This window comes from Antennarius striatus, chromosome 2 (genome assembly GCF_040054535.1).
Source record: "Antennarius striatus isolate MH-2024 chromosome 2, ASM4005453v1, whole genome shotgun sequence".
Taxonomy (NCBI): domain Eukaryota; kingdom Metazoa; phylum Chordata; class Actinopteri; order Lophiiformes; family Antennariidae; genus Antennarius; species Antennarius striatus.
Genome location: NC_090777.1, coordinates 16314443 through 16337839, shown reverse-complemented (window position 1 = coordinate 16337839; position 23397 = coordinate 16314443). Strand labels below are relative to the sequence as shown.

The 23397-nt window shown below is 41.0% G+C and overlaps 3 protein-coding genes across 11 annotated transcripts in view; 2 read left to right on the top strand and 1 right to left on the bottom strand.

Moving 5' to 3' along the window:
• Positions 1 to 2570, top strand: part of espn (espin) — a 46048-nt gene extending 43478 nt beyond the window's left edge. For 3 of the 6 annotated variants that reach the window (XM_068344010.1, XM_068344019.1, XM_068303933.1), the window contains one exon: positions 605 to 2568. In XM_068344010.1, coding sequence (XP_068200111.1) covers positions 605 to 749 — 145 coding nt within the window. In that variant the 3' untranslated portion in view covers positions 750 to 2568. Of the gene's footprint in view, positions 1 to 597 lie in introns of all 6 variants that reach the window. The other 3 variants (XR_011033935.1, XM_068303926.1, XM_068303917.1) reach the window with 3 other exon arrangements.
• An 843-nt stretch (positions 2571 to 3413) lies between these two features.
• On the top strand, positions 3414 to 17871 carry arhgef16 (Rho guanine nucleotide exchange factor (GEF) 16). The gene is made up of 15 exons (XM_068303960.1): positions 3414 to 3569; positions 5330 to 5966; positions 6298 to 6349; positions 7763 to 7929; positions 8682 to 8738; positions 10325 to 10485; positions 11975 to 12127; positions 12237 to 12366; positions 12993 to 13067; positions 14491 to 14583; positions 14679 to 14830; positions 15624 to 15812; positions 16450 to 16520; positions 16842 to 16943; positions 17052 to 17871. The coding sequence occupies exons 2-15, from the start codon at positions 5400 to 5402 to the stop codon at positions 17189 to 17191; spliced, it is 2109 nt and encodes a 702-aa protein (XP_068160061.1). The 5' UTR covers positions 3414 to 3569; positions 5330 to 5399; the 3' UTR covers positions 17192 to 17871.
• Positions 17872 to 17968: 97 nt separating this feature from the next.
• Positions 17969 to 22624, bottom strand: ybx1 (Y box binding protein 1). 4 transcript variants are annotated; one of them, XM_068303970.1, is made up of 8 exons: positions 22354 to 22624; positions 20439 to 20502; positions 20175 to 20208; positions 19998 to 20087; positions 19515 to 19859; positions 19086 to 19183; positions 18463 to 18749; positions 17969 to 18309 (listed from the first exon to the last, which is right to left on the bottom strand). In XM_068303970.1, the coding sequence occupies exons 1-7, from the start codon at positions 22457 to 22459 to the stop codon at positions 18509 to 18511; spliced, it is 978 nt and encodes a 325-aa protein (XP_068160071.1). In that variant the 5' UTR covers positions 22460 to 22624; the 3' UTR covers positions 17969 to 18309; positions 18463 to 18508. The 4 variants fall into 4 exon arrangements, with proteins under 4 accessions (XP_068160071.1, XP_068160080.1, XP_068160089.1 ...); XM_068303979.1 differs by having other exon boundaries at positions 19098 to 19183; XM_068303988.1 differs by having other exon boundaries at positions 19578 to 19859; positions 22354 to 22623.
• Positions 22625 to 23397: the final 773 nt, after the last annotated feature.

The window sequence follows — 23397 nt, the reverse complement described above, 5'->3', positions numbered from 1 at the left end:
GTAAATACAACTTTTAAGTGTGTGATTATTTTCTTTTGATACCATTTCCTTTCAGATGTTTATGACTTGTTTATACTTTTAGCAATATAAACTTCTGACGTGGTTCAGTTCTTATAAATTTACTGTGCTGATGCAAGAACACCAGACCAAAATACCTCAATCATTCTTTTTCATTATCAAATCAATGTTCTGTTATTCTAGTGAAGCAAATCCCTAAAGCTAAACCTGTGATGGTAGATTTTAACCTGTATGCTGAATGACCACTCCTCTTTCAACATGACAACACAGTGGGACACACTCCCTTAAAAAAATCCTGTTCCAAATTTTGTTTTGAGCCAGTCCCTATCTCGAACCCATCAAACCTTTGTGATAAAGTGGGACAAAAATTCAAACCCAAAGATATAAAAAAGTGAGTTGTTGGAAAAGCATTTTAACAAGATGTTGGTGCAACAGCACTATAAATGATCGCATCCCAGAATCAGGGAACTAAACTAAGCTTTGTAACATTTGTATATAATATTTGTGCTGCATGTGTGGCTTCTGTGGGATCTAATGATCGTTTTAACAAATCTTAATCTCTACATTTCCTTATGGGTACACCCAGAAGAGCCGAAGAGAAGGCCAAGCAGGCCAGGGAGACGGAGGAGAGGATGGAGCTGGAACGACTACGGAGCCTGGGGATCGATGAGACCAACCTCACCTCGTGGCAGCGACAATTATTTCTGAAAAAAGGGGATATAGCCAAATAGTGAACCGGGCCGTCTCCCCTTCTCTGCACTGCAGCATTCCTGACCCACAGACTCCCACCCCAAGGCCTTCACTGAACCCCTGCCCACCCCCCTTAGGTTGTGCACTGTATACTAAACAGTGGGGAAGAGCTTGTGTCACTCCTCAGCCTCCAGAAACAAAGGACCATCCTGTGGTTGCCGCTGTCTACGGTGGCCTTGAGACTCCACTTGGGTCAAACACAGTGGTGAAACACCTCCCACTGAAAGTCTCATGGACGCAAACACCTGTTTTATTGTGCTAACAATACCTGTGAGCAGCACTAAATCTCCTTTTGTTATAAATGCATTCTCCCTCATTTACATTAGATTTATCTATAGTGCATTTCTTTTTGTGTTCCTGAAAATCAGTCAAAGCTCTCTTACATATGTTTACTCACGGAGATGAAGTGATAGAAAGATGAAGCCTGTCATTCCAGTCCCTTTATTAGCTGAGCTCACTTTTGTATAACAACTGGAAAAGTAGCTCTATGACAGTTGTGTCTCAATATTGCATATGCTTATTAAATCATTATGCAGCTAATACAATCTGCATGTAGACAATATCACATCTGTGTTCTGTTATATACTTTGTCATGAGATTTTTGTATCACAATCGAGTAGCACTTTCTGAATGGCTTCATTTTGTTGCCAGGGTCGTTAATATGACACTGCTCAAACCACTGTGCTTCTTTAGATAAGCTTGTCACTTCCTGTGGATATCAAATATTCATATTTACCCTAAGTAATATAAGGATTATGTAGCTGTGCAATTGGAATTTCATTATAGTCACTGGTCAAAAGTTGTACCATTTCAATTGTTTTTTTTCTTTATGTGACATAAATGTTATGCTTTCGTGATCATGAATGTGAAATGCTGTGTGGATGTGTAATGTGTATCAAACAGATTGTGATGTATTTTCAGCACATTTGACTCCAGGACCTTTGGGTTTTTAGTAAAAAACAAAAAACTAAAGAGAAACAAAGACAGATGATGTGAGAGCAATTCTGCTTGATTTCTACTCAAGAAGAAGAAGAAGTACACTTTATTAATCCCCGGAGGGAAATTACACGTAAGGCATTTTAAAAAATATTCACATGTGAGCAGCAGCATCTGTCACCAGACGTCTCATTTGGACCCTAAATGATTCAAAAGTAGAGAAAAGTCAACAGTTTGGGCTGAGTCTTCAAGCTTCTGTTCCACTAACCTGGAGGCTAAATCTTTGATGAGCCGATCTACTTACAGGACGTAGAATGCTCTCTGTCTGCCAGAAACATCCAGAACATGCATAGTGTAGCTTTCTTTAGCCAACGCCAGCAGTGTTTCAGTGTTTCTGCATCCACTTGCATGAAGAGTCCAGTTTCAGATATTAGAAAAATCTCTTTAGCTCTAACACATGCTTCATAAAAAGGTGAAAAATTATATAGAAATATGTAACAGAAATGATAGAAGCACCAGGTTTATTATTATACAGCTATTTTTACTCATAAATCCTGCAGTCCTGTCAACTCATTCATATGTGTGGGTTATGTGTTCATCAATTTGGGAAGTTATTTGGAAATATTCTAATTCACTGTCATCGGATGCCATATGATATTGACATTGAATGTGATGTAAACATCATTGCCATTTAATTTTCTATATATATATATTAACTCTGTATATAGTGACCCTCTCAGAAGTTTGTCATTTCATTGTCTCCATATTGCATTATATATTACATGTTTCAGCCTTGCTTAAATAGAATGTTGGCTAATTCATGTATTAATATATTTTCAGACTATTAAAATGAAGACAATAAATCTTTAATCTCTAAACTAGATACTGACTGTTTGTTTTCTTAAACAGAAATCCATGCACAAATAAATATATAATCTTTTGTCACATCAACACCACATCAGTGTCAGAGCTTGAGAGAACTGAGAAAGATAATGTGTCTGCTCTGGAGAAAAAGACAGACTTTGTGTAAATTACTTCTTTTGTAGATGAGATACTGTTACACTGAGCGGCTTTTGTTGATCACAGTATTATTGTCGTTATTGATTTTTTCATTGGAACTTAATTTTTGCATTTTTGTGCCTTTTCACTTGTAAGATTACAATCTCTTTCTCGCAGTATTTTGACTTTAAAGTCGAAATTTCAGATATTTTCTTCTGATACTTGATCGTATATTTGGGTGACATCAAAGATGTATACACTTACTTTGACATGGATGTTTTTCGGCTGTACATGGTCTCTGACCGATCATGTGATCACAGACTGAATCGATCAACGTCTAGATCGATCCTCCTCAGACAGCGTCAACGTGGCGTGACGGCCACGAGGGGGCGCTCCGGAACTACTGGTGGCTAATCAGTAATACTGTAAGCAATAAACATCAAGAAGAAACAAAGATGTAAAAATAAAACGTCTACAGAAGATTCACTACAATTAAACATATTGACCTGCTTCTAATATTAGAGCAATGTGGGCTTTTAATCAAACTCTCCGTGAGATTTGAATTATTCACTAACGACTAAGCCAGACTGTAAAGTCCCCCAATACTAAATCTAATTCCCTGATTTAAATAGTATCTCATATCTGAACGCAGTTGTCGGGTTTAAATTGGATTCTTCTCACTGACTGATTGACGCTCACCTGTCGTGACGTCAGCAGCGCGTCTTAATGGGCGAACAGAGGAAGTGGAAGAAATCCGGTGAGAGTGGAGCGGACGGGGACGCAGCTGTATCTCTCCTCCGGACAGCAGCTCTCCGGAGGAACGCCGGTTCGTCCTGGTTCCATTAAAGCGGGTTGGACTTTTAAAGGTACCGGACACGATCGATCCAGATGCGGCGCGGCTCGGACTGTCTGTCGGCTGCCGCTCCGGTGCGCGTCGCTCCGCACTTATGAACTATGGGAATGTGAGGCGGACATTTTTGCTCCCACCCTAATCCGTGTTTCAGGCAGCGACAAAAACAAGTTGTTTATGCTGCTGTTTGGTGTTTAACAGGTTTAAAAACTACTTGTTGGCGCTTTATTTCACGTATGAATATCGTCATTGTCATTATCAAATATTTCTAAGAGTTAAACCTGCGTAATAACTTGTTGCGTGCCTGCACTTGACATAATATTCCAGGCGCACGGCTGATCGGGACTATTTAACAGTAGAAACATGTACGGCTTCATGTTCATGTAGTTTGTGGATTTGCTGCTGCTCCTAACGTTGTGGCCCAGCGTGGGAGTGAGCTGTGAGTCACGGGTTGAGTCCCTGTGTGAGTGGGGGATTAGATCACGAGTGAAATTTTCTTTTTATCGACGGTCCCTCTGGAGGTACATGAGGGTCATCCAGATGGGTGACACTCAATGCACCCCCCCCGCTGTTTCCTGTGTCCCTTTTCAAGTGGTTGGGGTAAACATACAAGAAAGGAATAAAGGTTTATTCGCAAAACATATCATTTATCAGCTGTTTGCAGTAACCAGACAGGAAGAGTTTACATAATTTAATGGAGCAGGTATTACTGGTCTCTTCCGAAATCTTTTGTCAACATTCCCGAGGAGTCACAGGCCCCTTCGTCATGGGCAAAGGCCCCCTGGTTCAGAACTGTTATTTGGTTTACAAGCTGTTGCGTCCATCTTCGAATCTCACCACAGATTTTCTCAGGCAAAATTCCCACTGCAGCGCCTCGACTTCGAGGTCTGTTTGAAATCACTGTTCTTTTGGAATGTCCAAAGATGCCCAAGGTTCAACTTTTTTCTAGGATTTCCTGATACTTTATGGAATCCTTCTTACCTTCTTCACCCTGCAGGTTCATGGCAACACTGGAGGTCAGGTGTTCTTCTTGGCATAGTCTTCAATCACAACTCAGACCTGTGGAAAAGGTTCTCTGGCTCGTCTTGATGATTTAATTGCTCTGGAGCTGACTTTTCTTGTGCTTTTGTGTAAATGGAGGTGAATGTCTTGGAGTTCTGGCATGGAGCCCTTAAACCAGGGGTGGGCAATTAATTTTACATGGGGCCACATGAAAAACCTGAATTGTATCAGAGGGCCACACTACCAATAACTTGAGCTTAATTCTGTTCAACTTTCTTCCACTGTAAAATACACTAAATCTTTCAAATAGCTGGTGCTGTTTGTCGGAAGACTAAAACATTGTGTTTAATTTATGTAATTTGTGCATCGCTAATTTATGATTGGCCTCATGTGAGCTGGACAGGGATGTACAAAGTGCCGGATGTGGCCCACAGGCCGCAGTTTGCTCAGGTCTGCCTTAAGTGAATGTAAACTTCAACAGAAAACATTGGGACTCTGCTGCTGTAGTCAAGAGGGGTGTTGAACAGGATGTCAAATAATTTTGAGACTTCATAAGTCACAAAAAAATGGCATTTGTGTTGAATGAGAAAAAAAAAGTTGAAAACCGCGTTTTTAAGGCATTTAAACTGTTTGACTTGTTTGTACAAACAGCTGATCAGTGGTATATTTTTCCAATACACATAATACACAGTGGGGGCTGAATATTTTTCTTCAGCTGTATTCAGTCACTTTAGTCTCTCATTCTGGTTCTGTCCTTTTTTACCTCCTCTTCAGACTCCCCCAATGTTGTAGGAGTGAGGTTCTCAATCGACATCCAGTCTGAAGCGGCCGCAGAGAGGACATCATGTCTCACAGCCAGTCAGACAGCTGTGTGGGCAACCAGGCCCCTCTAATCCTGGAGAGCCACTTCTCAACAGAACTCCATATATCTGAGCCAGGTGATGAATGCTATGAGTCACCAAGTACCCCCACGCCCCAATGTGAAACCCCTCAGGAAGATGTCGTAGACAGGGTGGTGGTGCCTCCGCAAGTGGTTCTGAGTACCCGGAGTCCTGCAGCACAGAAGACCGGCACCCAACAACTTATTCCCAAGAATTTAGCTGTGGCTAGCCGGTCTAAGGTCCGCCACCACACAACCGTGGTGACCTTCCCTGTGGGACTGGAGAACTTCTCCGGAGGGTCCCGTAGCCGACACTCCACCCAGGGACCAGATGTGTCCTGGGAGGATTATGACAGTGATGGAGATGGATTTGCTTTGAGGAGAAACCGCCGTAACAAGTCGTACAGAGCGGCTGTGACCAGTCTTGACATTGAAGCCATGGCAGCTGGACGAGGGTCTGCAGCCACGCTGAAACCCGTCAGAGAAGATAGAGCACCCAGTCCTGGCCCAGCTCGCAGCCCTGGAAGAAAGGTACGCTGGGAGAGGGGTTAGAGGTCGAAATCCTTTTATCATAAACTCAAAGAATCTGTCATTGCTTTTGGATAAGATTGTTTCTTTCCTTACATTTAGTCACAGCCAGCGTGGCTAATAGTATTCTGCTTTAGTCGTAAGAATGATGGCTTACGACTAAAAGAGAATATTTACTGTATGTTCTAAAACAGCACGCTTGTTGAAGGACTCCCCATACTTATTTTACTCAAGTATTATGAAAAATTCTGTATTTAGAGATGGTGGCAGCCCCAGAAGAGAAATGTGGAACCCACAGTGTTGTACTCAGATTGTGCTGCTTTCTTCCCTCTAGAGAACCTTGGGCAGAAAGAGGAACTTAAACAAGCGTGGGTCCTTCAAGGATGGTAAGTTACTCATGTGTAACTCTGTCCACTTCTCCAAACTTAAGTGGAGAACTACAAATAGATGGGAAACTACAAAGATATCTTGAATGGAGAACTAGCAAGGTGGGTGCAACAAGCTGGAGGCAGTATAAGATAGAAGATTATTTCATGCCATGAACAATTTTAGAAACATCCATACACAATCTCAATGTCTAGACAACTATTACACATCAGCATGATGACGGCGAGGCCATGGGATATTCACAGAATGATAACATTGGTTATGATATTTTACTACTAATACTGTTATTTGCATCATTAATACTATGACTACTGTCATTTTCACTGGCCCATAAAAGAAAGAAAATAAGGGCTCTATTACTTTGATTTTTTTTTTTTTTATGGAAGTGCGAGTGAAAAGTGTTCCCTCTTTAACAGTAAATAAAATTAATTTAAAAAGATATTTAAAAAAAATATAACCTCTCCTAAAAAAATAAATACATCAAATTGTACTTTCCTAAATGAAAGAAAAAAAGGTGAAACTTACAATATTTTCCCATTTGCTGATTAAATTAGCAGTATTTCTAGACTTTTTACGAAGTGTTTGAGTAATAAACTGATAACCATAATAAAACGGTCATGTACCTTTTTTAATAGATTATGTAAGTAAATCAGCAACATCAACAGTGATGTAATTGCAGGAGATGAGAAACATTATGTCAATAAGGTCTTTAACATCGAAAGTATCGTACAGTCCGTTTGTTTCAGTATCAGGAGAAAAGTTTCCATCTACTTGTTTGAATGTTGTTGAACAAACACACTTTGCTCTTTTAGGGTTTTAAAGTCATAAATAGGACACAAACTGTGATCCTCACAGAGGACTGATGTTCATGTCGATCGGTGCACCAGTTGGAAATGTTTCCTCCTGTAGGAACAAACTTGCTACCAAATTTCACAGCCTGTATCTGTCGTTGAGGACAAACTCTCATTTGGCTTTTGGATATCCAAAGTAGGCCACATTAACTAATTTTTCTTTTATTTGGATGGACATCAGTGATACTGGTCCCTCTGCTCTGCCATGTTCTCTACTGCATGCATTTCAATGAGTTCAACAAGCATTCAAGGAGTAATTAAAAAGTGGCTCTTCCATGGTTGATTCAGAGGAGTCTGTGCCAAAACATACCTATTCTTAATAAAGCAGTATTTTGCTTTAATTCTACCAATTGACTTATTTGTAAGATATTTAAAATCTGGCTTGGAGCTACAGGTCATCCCAGTCTGAACTGTGAACCTGTGTGATTGCTGTCAACCTGAACTCAATATTAAACCTTTTGAACTGGGCCTTCTAGCATTATATTTCTAAGTAGTTGCAAACTGCAGACTGAAGTTTTGGATTGAGATTGAAGTGGTGTTTGTTGATGATGCAATCCTTAGCCACTCCACGCCTCTACCAAGAGATCCGAGAACGGGGGCTGCAATCCACCAACCAGGATGAGATGCTGGATGACTTTGTGGTGGTCGAGTTGCCTCCAGAGGAAGACCAGAGCATTGTGGTGAAGAGCTACCGGCCTGTACAGCTCACATGGAGCCAGCTGCCACAGGTAAAGAAAGACCTGGCAATTAAGTATTAGGGATCAAGGTTTCATCTTGGCTTTTAAAAGTTCTTGATTACATGTAGAAATGTCCTGGTAGAAAAAAAATCAGTCCTCCTTATGAAGTCGGTCTTATGAATATTGTATTAATCAGAGTGTGGGGATGCCACTGATCCTATAACCTGCATGACTCCAGCAGGCTGGCAGCCTGCTGAGGTTCTGAGTTCTGACACCTGGATACTTCCTGAACGAGTGACTCCTCTCCTTTTCCATTTGAGACTTCCTGAACTTTCAGCTGCATTGTGGTTGCAGAATTGTGTTTGAAATATCCAGCTGTAGTTGCGGTACTTGGCTAAAGCACAAACAAAGCCCCTTTCACAGAGTCACTGTGATTACTCTCGGCATGACGTGTTCTGCACGGGACATATGCTTGAATAGTCAGATTGACTGCACTAAGAAGTTGTACCCTGGAACTAGTGTTAGAAAGATGGCACAACTTTTGTCTTTGGAACTTCCCTTTGGAAACATTTAAAACAAATTGTTCCATTCAACACCCTGTTTCTTTAGTCACACTTCCAGGATTTATTGAGAAATTAGACTCAAACCTGGTGATTTCATCCATATGTCTTTGAAGAAATTATTGTGTGAAGGTTTTCATGTTAATCTCAAGTAAATCTTGAAATACCAGAGTTTTAAGTTAAAACATTCTCTTAAATGTACAGCAGGATGTAGAGCAGAACTTATTCCTTTATGTTCCAAAGGTGAAGGACACAGGCATCCTGGACCTGATCTCACCACAAGAGAGAAAGAGACAAGAGGTAAGTGTGTGTGTGTGTGTGTGTGTGTGTGTGTGTGTGTGTGTGTGTGTGTGTGTGTGTGTGTGTGTGTGTGTGTGTGTGTGTGTGTGTGTGTGTGTGTGTGTGTGTGTGTGTGTGTGTGTGTGTGTGTGTGTGTGTGTGTGTGTGTGTGTGTGTGTGTGTGTGTGTGTGTTGGGGGTAGTAGTAATGAATCACATGTCTTAGAAGAGGTAAAAAATATTTCTGGGATTACAAAGCAAAGGTGGTCCACAAATGTATTAATGCCACATACAGGTTTTCACAAGAGACGCTGGAGGTCAAAATATCCCGACTGTCCCCAGAAAGGGTCAATCTCCCAAAATTCATGACCCTACAATTCCCATAATGCAGCTCGAAATCATCGTTTGTCATGTACCCAATCCCTCATTAATGCCCACTGCTGTTAAATGCTACACCTTCACTTCAGTTCCAGTGTTTCCTAAAAGCATTCTTGACCAGGTCAACATTGTCTGGTAACAAGCTAGATTTGATCCTCTCCAAGATTTTGCTGGTTTTTTGACAGTTTTCAGGGAAGATTAAAAAACAAACATCACAGAGCAGAAGCCAGAGCTGATAACAGTCTGCAGTGATGTGGTCATGATGACCAAAGCTAACACAACAGCACCAAACAGCGCCTGGAGAGACGTTACAGATTGGCCCATTTAGTGAAACACTAAACCATTTTGCAAAAGGTTTTTCCTTTTGTAAAATGTCTTCACTTGTGGCCGAGCACCAGATACCGTGTCATAATAAAGGAGAAGCCATGTGTGCACTGCAGTCCCTGAATATAGCCACACCCAACCAATGTAATCACGCTTAGTTCATGTGCTGGTCTCGCTCTTTTGTTCCTTGAATCATCACATGTCTTTTGTTTTTGGTTTGCTTCTTTTGCGGTACTCCATTTATACATGACAACTTTAAAGGAAACATTTCAGCGGTTTGAAAGCATTTTGTTGACGTTTAGGACTAACATGGATGAGCTGCAAACACTACTCTTATATTTGTTATTCTGTCATATCCGGGAGATTCGACCAGGAAATCTATAATTTCCTATTCTTTTGTGACATTTTGAGCGTTAGTCTGAAACATCAATGTTGCTATGAGTTTTTAAGGAAGTAATATTGGTAGTTTTGCTCAGTTATTGCCCTTTGGTCCGATCTGAGCCACCATCCCTTTACATGAAGGAGGAGGGGTGCAAAGTCTATTTCCATCCAACAATTCACTGAAGCTCCTGATTACGTATGCACACAAGGCCCTTCATATCAAAATGCTTACAGTGACTTATAGTAAAATCTAGTTACTGCAAATGAATCGCTGATGATATGTTTACTGTCTCTAGATGTGCTCTGTTGGCATATGTTACACCTATAATAAATGAGAAATATTATCCTACAGTATGTGAAGAGGTTAGGATTGAAGTTATAGCTTCACTATTTTGGTTTAATACTCATCTGTTAGTCATAGAGGAGGGAAGAGAGGCAGACAATGAGGGAATGTGGAATTACTCTGGAAATGTACATTTTTCGGTCAAATCCAGACTTATTTGGGTATGTGTGCTCATTTGACAGGCTATTTTTGAGATCATCACCTCAGAGCATTCATATCTGCACAGCCTGGGAATCCTGGTGCGTCACTTCAAGAGTAATGAAGCACTGAGGAAAACAATGACCGCTACTGAACACCATCACCTCTTCTCCAACATCGCTGTCATCCACCAAGTCAGCAAACGGTAGGCAAAACCTTCTCTTAGTTTGTGAGAGGGGGAGAGACGAGGGTGCAGGAAAACCAGTCGTGGGGGAAGTTCACCGTATCACATCAAGGAATCTAGTGATTGTATCAGTGAAGCAGTTTAATGTTCTATTTGCATACAGTATCAGCTGTTCTTTGCAGACTTCTCAAACAGTTTGTGCTGCGTTCCCTCTGTAATTTTTCCTCAAGGATAATATAGGTTGATTTAAAGTTTCACATTGCATATTTGCCCTCAGCATTAGTTAGTCTCTAGTGTCCTGTCGGCTCATTTGACATGTTTAAACATGCCAGCCAAACTGGTTCTGCCGCCTGTTTGCTCTAAGGGGTATTCTGGTGCTTTGAGATTACAAGGTGCCTGAGAGCAGCCAGGGTTGGTTTGTGAATTACTGACTTAATTTTTATTATTCCTCTATTCTGAGTCACTTGTTCTCAGATTTGGAACACGATCAGTAAAATGAGATTACAGACTGTGTCTCACAAGTTGCTGCTTCACGTATCTTGTTTACAGTATCTAGGTGTGAATGACTGCTGTACCTGTTCCTGGGTTTGGCTGTTTTTCAAGTGTCATCCTCTTTAAAAAAAAAAAAATCCCTTGACGTGGGAGGAGATTAAAGTTATTACATCCTGCTTCAAAGCGGTGATGTATTGTGATTGTCAGTGTTCGTGCATTCGTCCGTCCGTTCATTCTTTTGTCCACCAAATATGTTCTCAACCGTTACAGATAGAAAGATGAAATAAAAAGCAAATTACTTGGGTGGCAAAGGGGATGAAAATGAGATGATGACCTTGACCTTGAGAAAAGTAGGTCAAGGTCACATTTCAACTTTTGTACACTCAGGAACCGGATAGGATAGAAAGAACGAGGGAGAAGGCCAGTGTAAGACCATAGACCATAGACCCTGACCTATGAAGGTAGGTCAGGGTAAAATTTTGAATTCAGGGGTGTCACAGGATGTTGCAGTCTGTGAATGCATATTTCCTAGTTTATGCTGTGATGGTAAAAATAATCAAGGCTTTTACAAAGCTTTTACAAATGAGCTCACTACTTTAAAGAAAAAATACTTTAAGATGATGTTTCCATCATACAAAATGACACTGTAAGTCTTGAAATAGCAGACTTGGTAGCAATGGTTTCCAGTGATACAGCACCTACATAAAACATTACTTCGGTTAAATGATGCTGTCATTAAAGGGGCTTTAATACTATGTTTATTTGACTTTACAAAGTCGGTGACAAATATACTGTATGTACAAGGACTGCTTTCTGTAATACAGGGTTTCTAGTTCACATTGGATTGGCATTCCACATTGTACCAAAAACAGTGAAAAGTCCACTTGTATATTGGCTGTGTGATCACAGCCAATATACAACATCATTGGGTGATTTCTTGCTCAGATAAAGAGTCTCTGGGAGGAAAAATGCAGTCCTTTCATTTAAGCATTATTAATCTGCTCTGCCACCTTTTCAGGTTTTTTGAGGACCTTGAACGGCGTCACTATGACAACCCAGTGATCCGGGATATTAGTGACATCGTTCAGAACCATGCTTCCCACCACTTTGAGCCCTACATCGTCTACTGTTCCAATGAGACTTTCCAGCAGAGGACGCTCCAGAAGCTGCTGTGAGTAGCTTCACAGATGATAGAAATGTACTTTATTTATCCAGGAGGAATTTCTGTTTCTGTAGTAACAGTAGGATGAACTGAACTTCCCTCTTTCTTTGCCTGTCAGGACCAGCAACACCATGTTTAAAGAGACTCTAAAGCAGATTGAAGGAAGCAGTGAATGTGGAGGCCTGCCTATGATCTCTTTCCTCATCCTTCCTATGCAGCGAGTCACCAGACTGCCCCTGCTATTAGATGTCAGTTTAAAACACATTCACTTAGATGAGTGACTGTCAGCCTCTGTGGCTTTACCCTGACAGTAAATGAGTAATGTGTGTACACAAGAGCATTGTTCAGGTATAACCCTGAATTTAAGGTTCATTTTTACTTTATTGGATGACACATCACAACAGTAAATGTATAATTATGATGAGAAATAAATTGAAAAAAACTCCATAAAATTCCCAGCCAATCGCTCTGAAGTTTCAGAGCTAGTATAAAACCTTTATGTAGTGATAATTATATTTCTTGATTGCAATTCCATAAATTGTTCATGATTTTGCATCAAAATCACAAGGTATTAATGCCTACATCATAGTGTGTGTGTGTGTGTGTGTGTGTGTGTGTGTGTGTGTGTGTGTGTGTGTGTGTGTGTGTGTGCTCTTTTTGCCTGACCAGTGTTATAATAAAACATGTACAGCTAAACAGTAGAGAGTTAATGGTATTAACTACATAAACAACTACCACTTTGTATATAAGACCATAGGCGCTGGCATTTTAAAGTTGTTAATGATTTAGGAACTCAGATTTGACCTCATGTAATGTATGGTGGTGCAGAATGTAAAATCCTGATTCTTTTTTGTGCCTTTATTCTTTTACACAGACAATCTGCCAGAAAACTCCAGACACAACAGCGGAGTACTTTGCTGCTGTGTGGGCGCTGCAAGCCATCAGCAAGGTACGATTTAAATTTGAGGCTGAAAGGGGAAATTAATGTCTTTTAAACCTTACTGGAGCATTCTGGGTCCTATTATGAAAAAAGAAATTCCGGTCTCTACATATACATAGTGGTCATCCCTAACCCGACCAAATCCTAGAATCTGGAAAACAAACGCTTCCTGCATCAATTGATATGTGGTCCTCCCCGAGAGGGAGTACGTTCAGGCTTTGGTACCAATGTGTGGTAATGACATGGCTCAGAGCTACACACTGAAAGTTCCTCACAAACTGTTGAAATCAGCTAGCATTTGGCTAACTAGTTAGCCCTGCTCCAGTCATGTGTGTGTGCGTCGTTTGTGATCAGGCTACGGTACCAGCGTGTAGTAATGACCTGGATCAGAGCTACACACTGAAAGTTCCTCACAAGCCATTTGAAGTCAGCTAGCATTTGGATAACTAGTTAGCCAGTCAGGTGTGTGCGTGTGTAATTGTCTGCCCGAGGCTGTCCCCAGCAAAACTTGGTCTTACCGGTAAAATCCCACGTTTCATTATTTTGCGTTAGCTTAGCTCCCGTGTTATCCACGACCTATCATTGTCCGTGACGATTGTTGAAAAACACAACTTTAATTATCTCACCGGCCAGTCTCATCGTGTTTACACGAGCAATGAGTCTTTGTTCAGCAGACTGAGAAAGCAGCTCCGCTCTTGGCACCGAAAAATCAACTGTTATATCATGAAAAACGAGAATGCAAAACAGGAGAAGAATAAGAGTGAAATACGTAGCAGCGAAGTTACTGAAAGTTAAAAAAGTTCCAGACTATGGCAATCTATCGATCTGTAATGTGGGCACACCTAAACAAAACGCACGTAAGCACGAGGGGGAGGGAAGTGTTGATAGAGGCAGCTCAGAGGGGGAGGGGGGTAGTGACAGAGAGCTCGCAGGCATACCCATTAACACCGAGCATTTCAGAACAGAATTGTTTTTAATCATATTCAATCAAAGATACTGAGGACCACGGATCACTTTGGGGCAAGACATTTCAAATACAGTGTAGTTGGACATCTGGCAGCTGAATGACATGAATTAAAAACAACAATATGGGACCTTTAAATAACAAAGTCGTCTTGATTTCCTTCTAATCACCAGCAGGTGGCGACTCCACCGATTTCAAAAAAAAGTCTGAATATTTGGAGTCCTATGAGGAAATGACTTGATGTATTACTTCAAAACTTCTCACTCAATATTAGTCACATACATATCAATTTAGTCTGGAGGTCCTTTTGACAAGAATATACACTTACTGACTTTTATTAAAATCCTTAAGTCTGAAATGCCGCAATGAAGAGTTTGGACAGATACGTATGAAACTGCAGCGCAAATGGATCAAATAGCAAACAGCCACAGGGTGGTGATTCCTGTCATGTCACTTTTATTTCAACAGTTGGTCAGTAGCTGCAATGATGGTGCTAGACGGATGGAGAGGACGGAGCAGATGTACACAATCCAGAAACAGATGGATTTTGGTAAAATAAAGGTAGGCATGATACATGTCCGTTCATCATGGTTGAAGTTCGGACTGCAGGACAGTGACTGGTCAAAAGGTCTATGATAACTATGACGTCCTCGCAGCCGTTTCCTCTGGTGTCATCGTCACGGTGGCTGAAGAAGCGAGGAGAGCTGGCTGTTTGCACCGAAGAGCTCAGCATCTGGAGGGCTTTCAGTCACAAGAGCTACTACCTGTTTCTCTTCAATGATGTGCTGATCGTCACCAAAAAGAAGAGGTCAGTAACACCAATGTCAGTAACACCAATGTCAGTAACACCAATCATTTGCATTTCTATTTTGTTAAAGTACAAATATATACTGTATTTGAGGGTAAAGGGAAACATAATGCACACACTGTCAGGGTAATTCAGGAATATGTAAGGAAAAATGTCCTCAAGTACGATGGTCCCTACTCTTTTTTTAAACCTAGGTATACACCTGGATAACTGACTTTAAACACTTCAAAATCCCTCTTTCACAAATCAAATTACTTTATAGATCATATCTGCTTAAAGTAGTGGCTGTTCAGGAAGACAATGCTCAGAACCAGTCAACTTGTCTTGGTGAATTTTGTAGATACTTAGTGGAGCTGCCAGCAGGCATGGAGTGCAAGAAAAGAGGAGAGGGACAGAGAGAGCGGAGAATGGATGTGGTACATGCATACTTCAGATTCTTCAAACTTGCATTCAGTATGTCAGCTCAACAGACCTTCGCTTTCTGTTTTGAATTAGGGAGAAACTGAACAATGTCAGCTCAGAGAAGGGAGTTACTCACACAGTTGGATCATTTTCAGGGTCTCAACGTCCACACTGTCACAGAGTCTTGGAAGTGCTATCAGCAGATAGGCAAAGAATGTGACTTACATTTGTTTGTGTTCAAACAAATACATGGTTGTTACTGACTCAGCTTCACTACTATGTGCAAAGTGGTCTGTTATTATTTTCATTTGTTTCTTTGAATATTGCTACCCATTGGGATACACTTTGTCCTGCAGTTGGAAATATGAGTAAAAATGTTTTGCTTGTATAGTGAGGAGAGCTTTGTGGTGATGGACTACGCCACTCTGGAGCACATGGAGGTGGAGGTCGGGGAGGATGTAGAAGGACGCTCGACTTCGCCTTCCAAGAGCAGCTCCAGCAACTCTCTTTACTTCAGACTGTTGATGAGCAGGAACAGTGAGGGTAGAGCGGAACAGATCGCATTGGTGGCTGAGTCCAGGTACTGCTGCTCCCATTAGCCATGAACTGTAAATCAGAAAGTGGAATTATAGACTCAAGCACAAGGGTTAATTATTACCTGATGACTTCAGGCACAATGTCATCTGAAGGACACTTGGATCTTTTTGGAGAATAACTGAACTCCTTCACATTTTTGATCATCCATATATGTAAATACAACATTGTTCCCTTTGGATTTTAATGGTTATTTTAATATGGCCCTTAAGAAACTTTTTAAAAAAAAATCCAGTAGACTTTCATGATCTGGAGAAATCTGATTTGATGTTTTGGGGTAGAGCTCCCTCTACTGTCAAAAGTATTAACGACAACCTAAATTGCCGCAGTGCATCATGTCAATGCTTTTCAAACTGTGGTGTGAGGACCCTTAGGGTTCCCTGAGGGGATTACAGAAAGTCTCCAGCAAAAAGACAGCCCTTGTTTTCCAATGCTGTCTGTTTTTAATGCAACAATAATGTGATGAATCTTTTCCTTTGTGACTGCTTTTCTGTTTCGTAATGTGGGGGTCTGTGGTCTTTTAGTTGACGAGTCCCTGACCAAGAAATGTTTTGGAACTGCTTCATTAAAGTCTACCAGGTTTAGGTCCTATTTAATGTAGCTGTGCCGTCTGTGTTGCTAAGGGTGGACCGGGCAAAGTGGATCGTTGCTCTTACAGAACACAAGCAGGATGAAGTCTCCACTCCTACAGCTGGTAGGTCAACATGCTTTATTTACTAAGGGAGTCGTACCTTGAAATGCACCAAGTTAACTCTGAAGTTAGATGACGTATAAAATTTTAAGATAACAACTGATAAGTTGTGTTCTTACCTTTTATTTATTATGACGCATCTTTCCCTGACACATTACAGGAAGTGATTCCAAGTACTGTACTGTCAATATTCAGGAGCATCACTGTTTTAAGTTCAGATAGCAGCTTATTAGAATAACTACAACGCCATTTAATAAAGGCACACGAAATGTTTAAGATGTTGTTAGTTTGAGGCTTCACTTTAATGACAGGAATGTTTTTCAGGTATGCCTCAGTATGAGACAACCAAAGCCTACATGCCAAAGGAACCAGATGATTTGGGGCTGCAACAAGCAGAGCTTGTTATTGTTGTGCAGAAAGAAGACGGTGAGGAAGTGTGTGTGTGTGTGGGGGGGGGGGGCATAAACGGCACATAGACTGCACTTTAACTTCCATGCAAACTGAAAAATCATCTAAATTGTCTTCACTTCAAAGCCTGGTGCTATGGGGAGAGAATGCGAGATGGAGAGAGAGGCTGGTTTCCTGCTAGCTGTGCCACTGAGATCACCAACCCCACTGCCATGGAGAATAATGTGCAACGTATGAAGCGGCTGCGCAAAGAGACAAATGTCTGAGCGACGCACCGGTTAAACCCTCAGGGTGGACAAAGGAACCACAACACATCCAGTCAGTCGCAGATTTTTCTGAGACTACATTTGATTAATCAGTATCTCCAACGGTGGTCCAGAAGGCTTTTACAAACATACCGAGACATAACTGGAATATGAAATGCCCTACAAATGGTTACACTCTGTGTCCATGATTAGAAGAGAATACAAGCATGAAGGTTTTGATTGGAATCTTGCATTGTTGCTCTTTTGAGACTGTCCAAACTGGTTGAAAGACAATAAAATTAGTTGCTGCAGATGAAGGTGCTTTTGACCACCTATTTGTGCGAAATAACTGACATTTACAATGGAAGACTTGGCAAGTCACCTGAACTGATCATTGTGTAACACTAAGATAGTGAGATGTATTCTATAATATTCAATATTGCGAACCACTGCCTTATGGTGGGTTAATCAAATCTCGTTTTGTGCTCCAGATGCATCGACCACCTTTCAGTCACCAAGACCTGTTTCTATGAAAACCATGAGTAGGAACTTAAAACTTGAGAATTGTCTACATGTTTGACTACAAACACATTTAAATGTTTTATAATTGGTGTCAAAGTGCTATGTAGGGATATTTGTACAAATGTTTTAGTTACGAGATTATTTACCAATAAATTTTTACCAAATAAACCTGTCAAGCATATTGATGTTTGTCAGTTTAATCTCCCATTGACTATTGACTGTATGCTTTAACATTTTGAAAGGTCCCGTGAAATATAAAAAAAGCCACACAGAAACTTTTACTGGTTTCCTGGAGTTTTATTTTAGCTTGCATTTTGTTAAAATGTTTGAATACATAAAAAGTTATTTAAAAATGTCAAACTGACCAGATATCAAATTTCTTCTTTAAAAACCATTTGGTGTAAAAACTTAGGACAGGTTTAGAAAAACATTTGCTGTTTCCCCAAAACTTTTTGTAGCCGTCACATAAAAATAATGGAAATAAAACAAGTCTGCATAGATTCTGCAGGCAATCGGTGGTAATCTGGTCAAACGCATGAAGCAAGCTTGTGACGATCGTCAAGTCAAATCTTTATTGCTCAGATCTTGTTTGATGTTTCTTCTTGTTGACAAAAAAACTGTAAAAGACAAAAGAGGAAATTAGTGTTCATCTCATTATTTCAGTTCTAAAGTATTAGTATTGTGCCAATGACAAGCTAGCCCGCCAGTGGGGAAATAGATATTTTAAAGAAAAACTTGACTCCCTGCAGATAAAGAGGGCCTAGACTCACCCGGACGATGGTAAAAGATGGTAGGTGCCGGTGGGCAGGTACTTTCCTACTCAGCCCCACCCTGCTGGGCCTCGGGAGCGGACGTTTTTTCTGCAGATGGGTCACCTCCTGCCTTTGCTTCCTTGGTCTCCTGGCCAGGTTTGCCACCAGATTGTGGGCGTCTGCGGCGGTAGTTCACATTGCGGCGGGGACGCCTTTGACGTGCCTGTTGGTTCGGACCGCCTTCGCCACCCTGATTCTCTTTGTCCTCCTCACCATCCCGCACTGGTCTGGGACGAGGTGGACCCCTGTAATGACCAACATAGGTACAAATTGAGAAGGAAAAGTAATAAAGTATACCAGTAAAAAGTATACTTGTAACATGCAAAAAATATCAATCCAATAGAGAAAATGCAGTTTTAATGTATTGGTGCAAGGCAATTGATGCTTTTTTTTTTACATGCACAGCTGCAGTTCAACGTTAGGGTGCAATAAAAAGGAGGGTTTTCTCTGAAAAATCCAGTAATTGTGGTCAATTTTAAATGGCGAATTAAATTTGGAGAATTTAGAGCTATGGTCTGTAATAGCCCATGTTTTCCTCTCCCATTATTGCAAACCTGCATCAATGAAGCCAACATGCAAACCTTGGTCTGAACCTTGGTCGGAAGCCTCTGTAGTAGTTCTGCCTCGCTGGTCTGTTGCCCTGGTCTGGACCTCCCTGGTTCTCATCACCCTCACCTCCCTAAAGGCAAAGATCAAACTAGTGACACGTAACTTTTTCCAGAGTGAGCCTTTGGGCAAATCTTCAAACATTTTTTTATATATTGCAAGGCCCTCATTTGGATTTACAATGACTGGTTTGCCATTTAATATTCAAGTTGCCCATTTGATATTAGGGGCCTATTTGAATGTTTCTCAAGATATTGGCAAGACCCCCGATACACCAAGATTTATTGTTCACAACCACGTCAGCATTCCAGAATGGATTTAGAGTTTTGTATGACAAAGTTTGCCAACTTGGCCGTGGGAGTGCTGGGTGCCTGCTTCAGGATAGTAGCCCTGTGACGGCGTACCTCAGTCATCTCTCCGCGTGGTGCGTTGGTGTATGGGGGCCGGCGGCCGTAGCGTCTACGTACAAAGTATGGGGGGTAACGCCGTCTCCCAGGGTAAGTGGGTCTGCGCTGTTGCTGCTGCGAATCTCCTTCAGGGGCACTCTCGACCCCGTCTCGGCCACCTTTGTCACGACCTCCACTGCCGGGCTCTCCCTCTCCATCACTCTGGTAGTTCTCTGGATAGTCTCCACCACGGGGAGGGCCCCTCCTCCGGGGATAGCGCCTGTAGCGGTTTCTGTCAGCAGCGTACTTACTTCCCTGGACTGCAATACCTCCTGGGCCAGTAACATTTGCTGCCTCTGCTCCCTACCAAAGACAAATTTTCTATGTAATGCAATCACCCAAATTATGGCTCTAGAATCCAAGATTTATCTTGTTCAGACAAAAATAACCTGTAGACCTAGTTACACTCAGATGGAATACTGAACACCGAGGTGATTTTACCTTCTCTCCTTCAACTACATCAAACTCCACAGTTTCTCCATCTCCAACACTGCGAAGGTATTTCCTCGGGTTGTTCTTTTTGATGGCCGTCTAAAAAACAAAAAAATCAAAATGGCACAGGTAAGCGGTTTTCCCATTTAAGGACGGGAAAAATATAAAATATATCCTGCAACTTACCTGGTGTACAAAAACATCCTCTTTTGTGTCATTCCTAAAGAATGAGATAATCTCAGTTATAATTGATTGTATACACTTGTTGAGCAATGTCCTAACTTAATATTTATGCTGCCACTAAATATAAAAACATTAAGGATTAAATAAGCACTATAAATAACAATGACAGGGATAAAAATTGTATGGTAAGATCATTAAGCAAAACCACAATAGGATTAGGTGTATTCCTTCCCACACTTGATATCAGTATCCTGGACATTCACATACCTATTGATGAAACCATATCCATTCCTGACGTTGAACCATTTGACCGTACCCAAGACTTTTGTTGCTGAAATGATAAAATGTATTTAACAAGTTTAGGCATCAATCGTGTCCTTTAATTACCTTGTAAAGATACTGTACTCCAAGTATCAAGTAAAGTTACAACCGGTGTCTGTATTTCACAAGGACTCAAATAGGAAACAGTCAAGGAATCATATAACAGATGATCGAAAACCAACTGGGGCCACTGATAATGTGGATGATATATTTAACCTGCAACTGTCACCCTTTTTATAGATCCCAATGCTGAGGGGTGCGCTGTGCCAGCTGCACATGGAGTTAAGCATGAACCAAAAATATTATGAGACGGTAATGCTTTCACTATTTCTCCTGTGTATCTTTAGGTTTCTCACAGACTTGTCACCAGTGCTTCCGTCTCAGAGATACTCAAGTTCATTACATCAATGTTGTATACGCTGACAAAAAAAGTGCGTTATGGTCGATTACAACATTTCCAAGTCCAATCACTACAAAGCTACTGCTACATTTTACGTTGCAGTGCTCTCTACTGGCGTTCACACGTGGTAGAGCTGCACCCGGGTACGTTAGCCAGGAGCAACCCCAATCGGTATATTAGCATATATGCTATTTGGGTCGTAACCATGTGGTTGGACTACAGCCAGCAAGTAGAAAACTATCTTGACAAACCAAAATATTTTGAAAACGTAATACAAAGCCAGAAAATAAAACGATCGATTATTGAATTCAATGATCAAAGATACTAAATGGCGATATAAATCAATGGAATCGTTCGGCGGACATTTTGAGCGGCCCTTTCAGCCATATAAAACCCTATGCTAGCTTAGAAGGCTAGCGCAGCGTCGTTGGCCACCAGGCTAGCTAAGCAGCTAGGCCACAATGCTAATGTTATTCCCAAAAGCCCACCGAAATTCGACAACCGTTGTGTGTTGCAATGTGTAGATAGACTAGCTATCATGTGGTTCTTTCGCCAACTATGTTTGACATGAGAGGTGTGTGTGTGTTCTGATTGTTCTTTAAAAAAAATATTAACACGTTTTCAGCTTCTTTCAGGTGAACAAAGGGACAACCCGCAGCTAAAGTTAGCTTGCTCTTGACAGCAGATGCATTGGCCGGCTAATATGGCAGCAAAATTATCGTCTACCTACTCGGTGTATTGATAATGTTACAAATACTAACAGCAATACTGACGTCAATGATGTTTTAATACTAATTCCCACTGTACTTGCTATGGAACACTTGTACAAACACCATAAAAAATGATTCTGAAACAACCTCAGGGTCGTGCATGTGACGAGAAGCCGGCGACATGGCATGGGGGTTGCGGCTTATTGAGGGCCGATGATCATAGATTACCGGCAAAAAAAAATATAGGATTACTATGACCACACGTATATCCTCATTTCACATTGAACAACTGAAGCCTTTAGAACATAATGTCTGTATTAAATATTTATTCGCGATCTACCATTAAACTACATAACAATTAACGATATTTAAAATGTATACTGGAAGCTAATCACAATACTGGACTCTCGTTGACAGAAAAAAAAAAATTTTTTGAAACAATTTGTCGTTGTCAACACCCCATTTATCATTTCATCAAATCGCTAACACTATTCACATGATATCAGAAAGGCACCCCACACGACAGAGGTATCCATACGAACGTTCATTTGTCAACCGCAAAACCGTAAAATCGTTGTGCTCGTAACGCTTTAGATACACACGACACTGGACGAGCCTTCATCATACGATTGGTATAAACAGACCATCGGCTCGTTCTACATGAGCAACTATCAATTGTGACTTTAGCATCTCCTGCACCCCAAACCACATTAGCTAATTTAGCATAGTAGCTCATTTCTAGTAGTCTTACCGATGACCTTTTTATCCCCCGCGGAAGCGGCGGCTGCCGGGCTGGATGGGCTCTCCGCATCGACAGCAGGCTGCGGTGGTTGTTGTGTCTCGGCCTCGCTGCTCATAGTTACTCCTGGTTGTTAATGGCTTCTGCCGGCGGTGGCTCTCTGCTGTGTTTCCCGGTGCTAGATGGTAACCTGGGCCGGCGGTGGTGGGGGGTACTGCCTTCGGGCTCTCAGCTTTCCTCTTTCCGCTCCCGTTGCCGATCGAACTGGGCAGAGTGGGTAGCAGTGCCGGGCAATATTCCCGTTTCGGAATCCGCCCATAACTTTTCTAATTGGTTGAGAGAGCCAACACAACTCAAGCTCCTATTGGATAAGACTGTTGTCATCTTTAGTTGGAAGAAGAGGTTGTTGGAAATGATTGGCTTGAAAAAACGTACCTGTCCCTTTTTACCGCACCATCGTGTCGTCAGAAAAGTCACATGGATAACCGCCACATCTACGAACCATACGTTTTTAAAAAAAATCAATGCCATATCCAAAGAATTCCTTAAATTCCAATAAATATAACGTTGTACCCTCAATCACCACCTTAATGTCACATAATTGATATAAACGGAAAAATAAAGTATTGAACGGAAATGTTTCGATTGCCCAGACCAATCGAAATATTTGATTTGAATTTGGAAATTTACAAACACGACCTATATTTAGTCCTTACATTTGTTTCGACGCTACACCGGGTCTCAAAAGAAATTTAGACAAAAAAGGGATCTTTACGAATTATTGTATTGTATATATACAAATTTTTAGACATACTGTACAATATTTTCTTGGGGACAAATAAAGTTTCATGAATTGAATTTGTCTCCTAAATGTCTTGAAATATTCATAATTTTAGATTTTTTTAAAACTAAATATTATATCAAAGCCATTATTTAGTATTTCATATGTGTATGATTTTTGTTTGGATATTTTTGTTGTCAAGTTTTGCGTTCATAAAAAATTTGAATAATGGCTGAAAAAAATCTTTTGACACTGCTTGGTTGGTTCCATTATCT

Bases quoted from the DNA above. Each gene is read 5' to 3' on its own strand.
- arhgef16 (XM_068303960.1), top strand. From the start codon at position 5,400: ATGTCTCACAGCCAGTCAGACAGCTGTGTGGGCAACCAGGCCCCTCTA. The intron at 15,813-16,449 runs GTACTGCTGCTC...TGTGTTGCTAAG, and splicing joins GCATTGGTGGCTGAGTCCAG to GGTGGACCGGGCAAAGTGGA. The intron at 16,944-17,051 runs GTGAGGAAGTGT...TTCACTTCAAAG, and splicing joins TGTTGTGCAGAAAGAAGACG to CCTGGTGCTATGGGGAGAGA.
- ybx1 (XM_068303970.1), bottom strand. From the start codon at position 22,459: ATGAGCAGCGAGGCCGAGACACAACAACCACCGCAGCCTGCTGTCGAT. The intron at 20,209-20,438 runs GTATGTGAATGT...CTCATTCTTTAG, and splicing joins GGATATGGTTTCATCAATAG to GAATGACACAAAAGAGGATG. The intron at 18,750-19,085 runs GTTTGCATGTTG...TGGTCATTACAG, and splicing joins CGACCAAGGTTCAGACCAAG to GGGTCCACCTCGTCCCAGAC.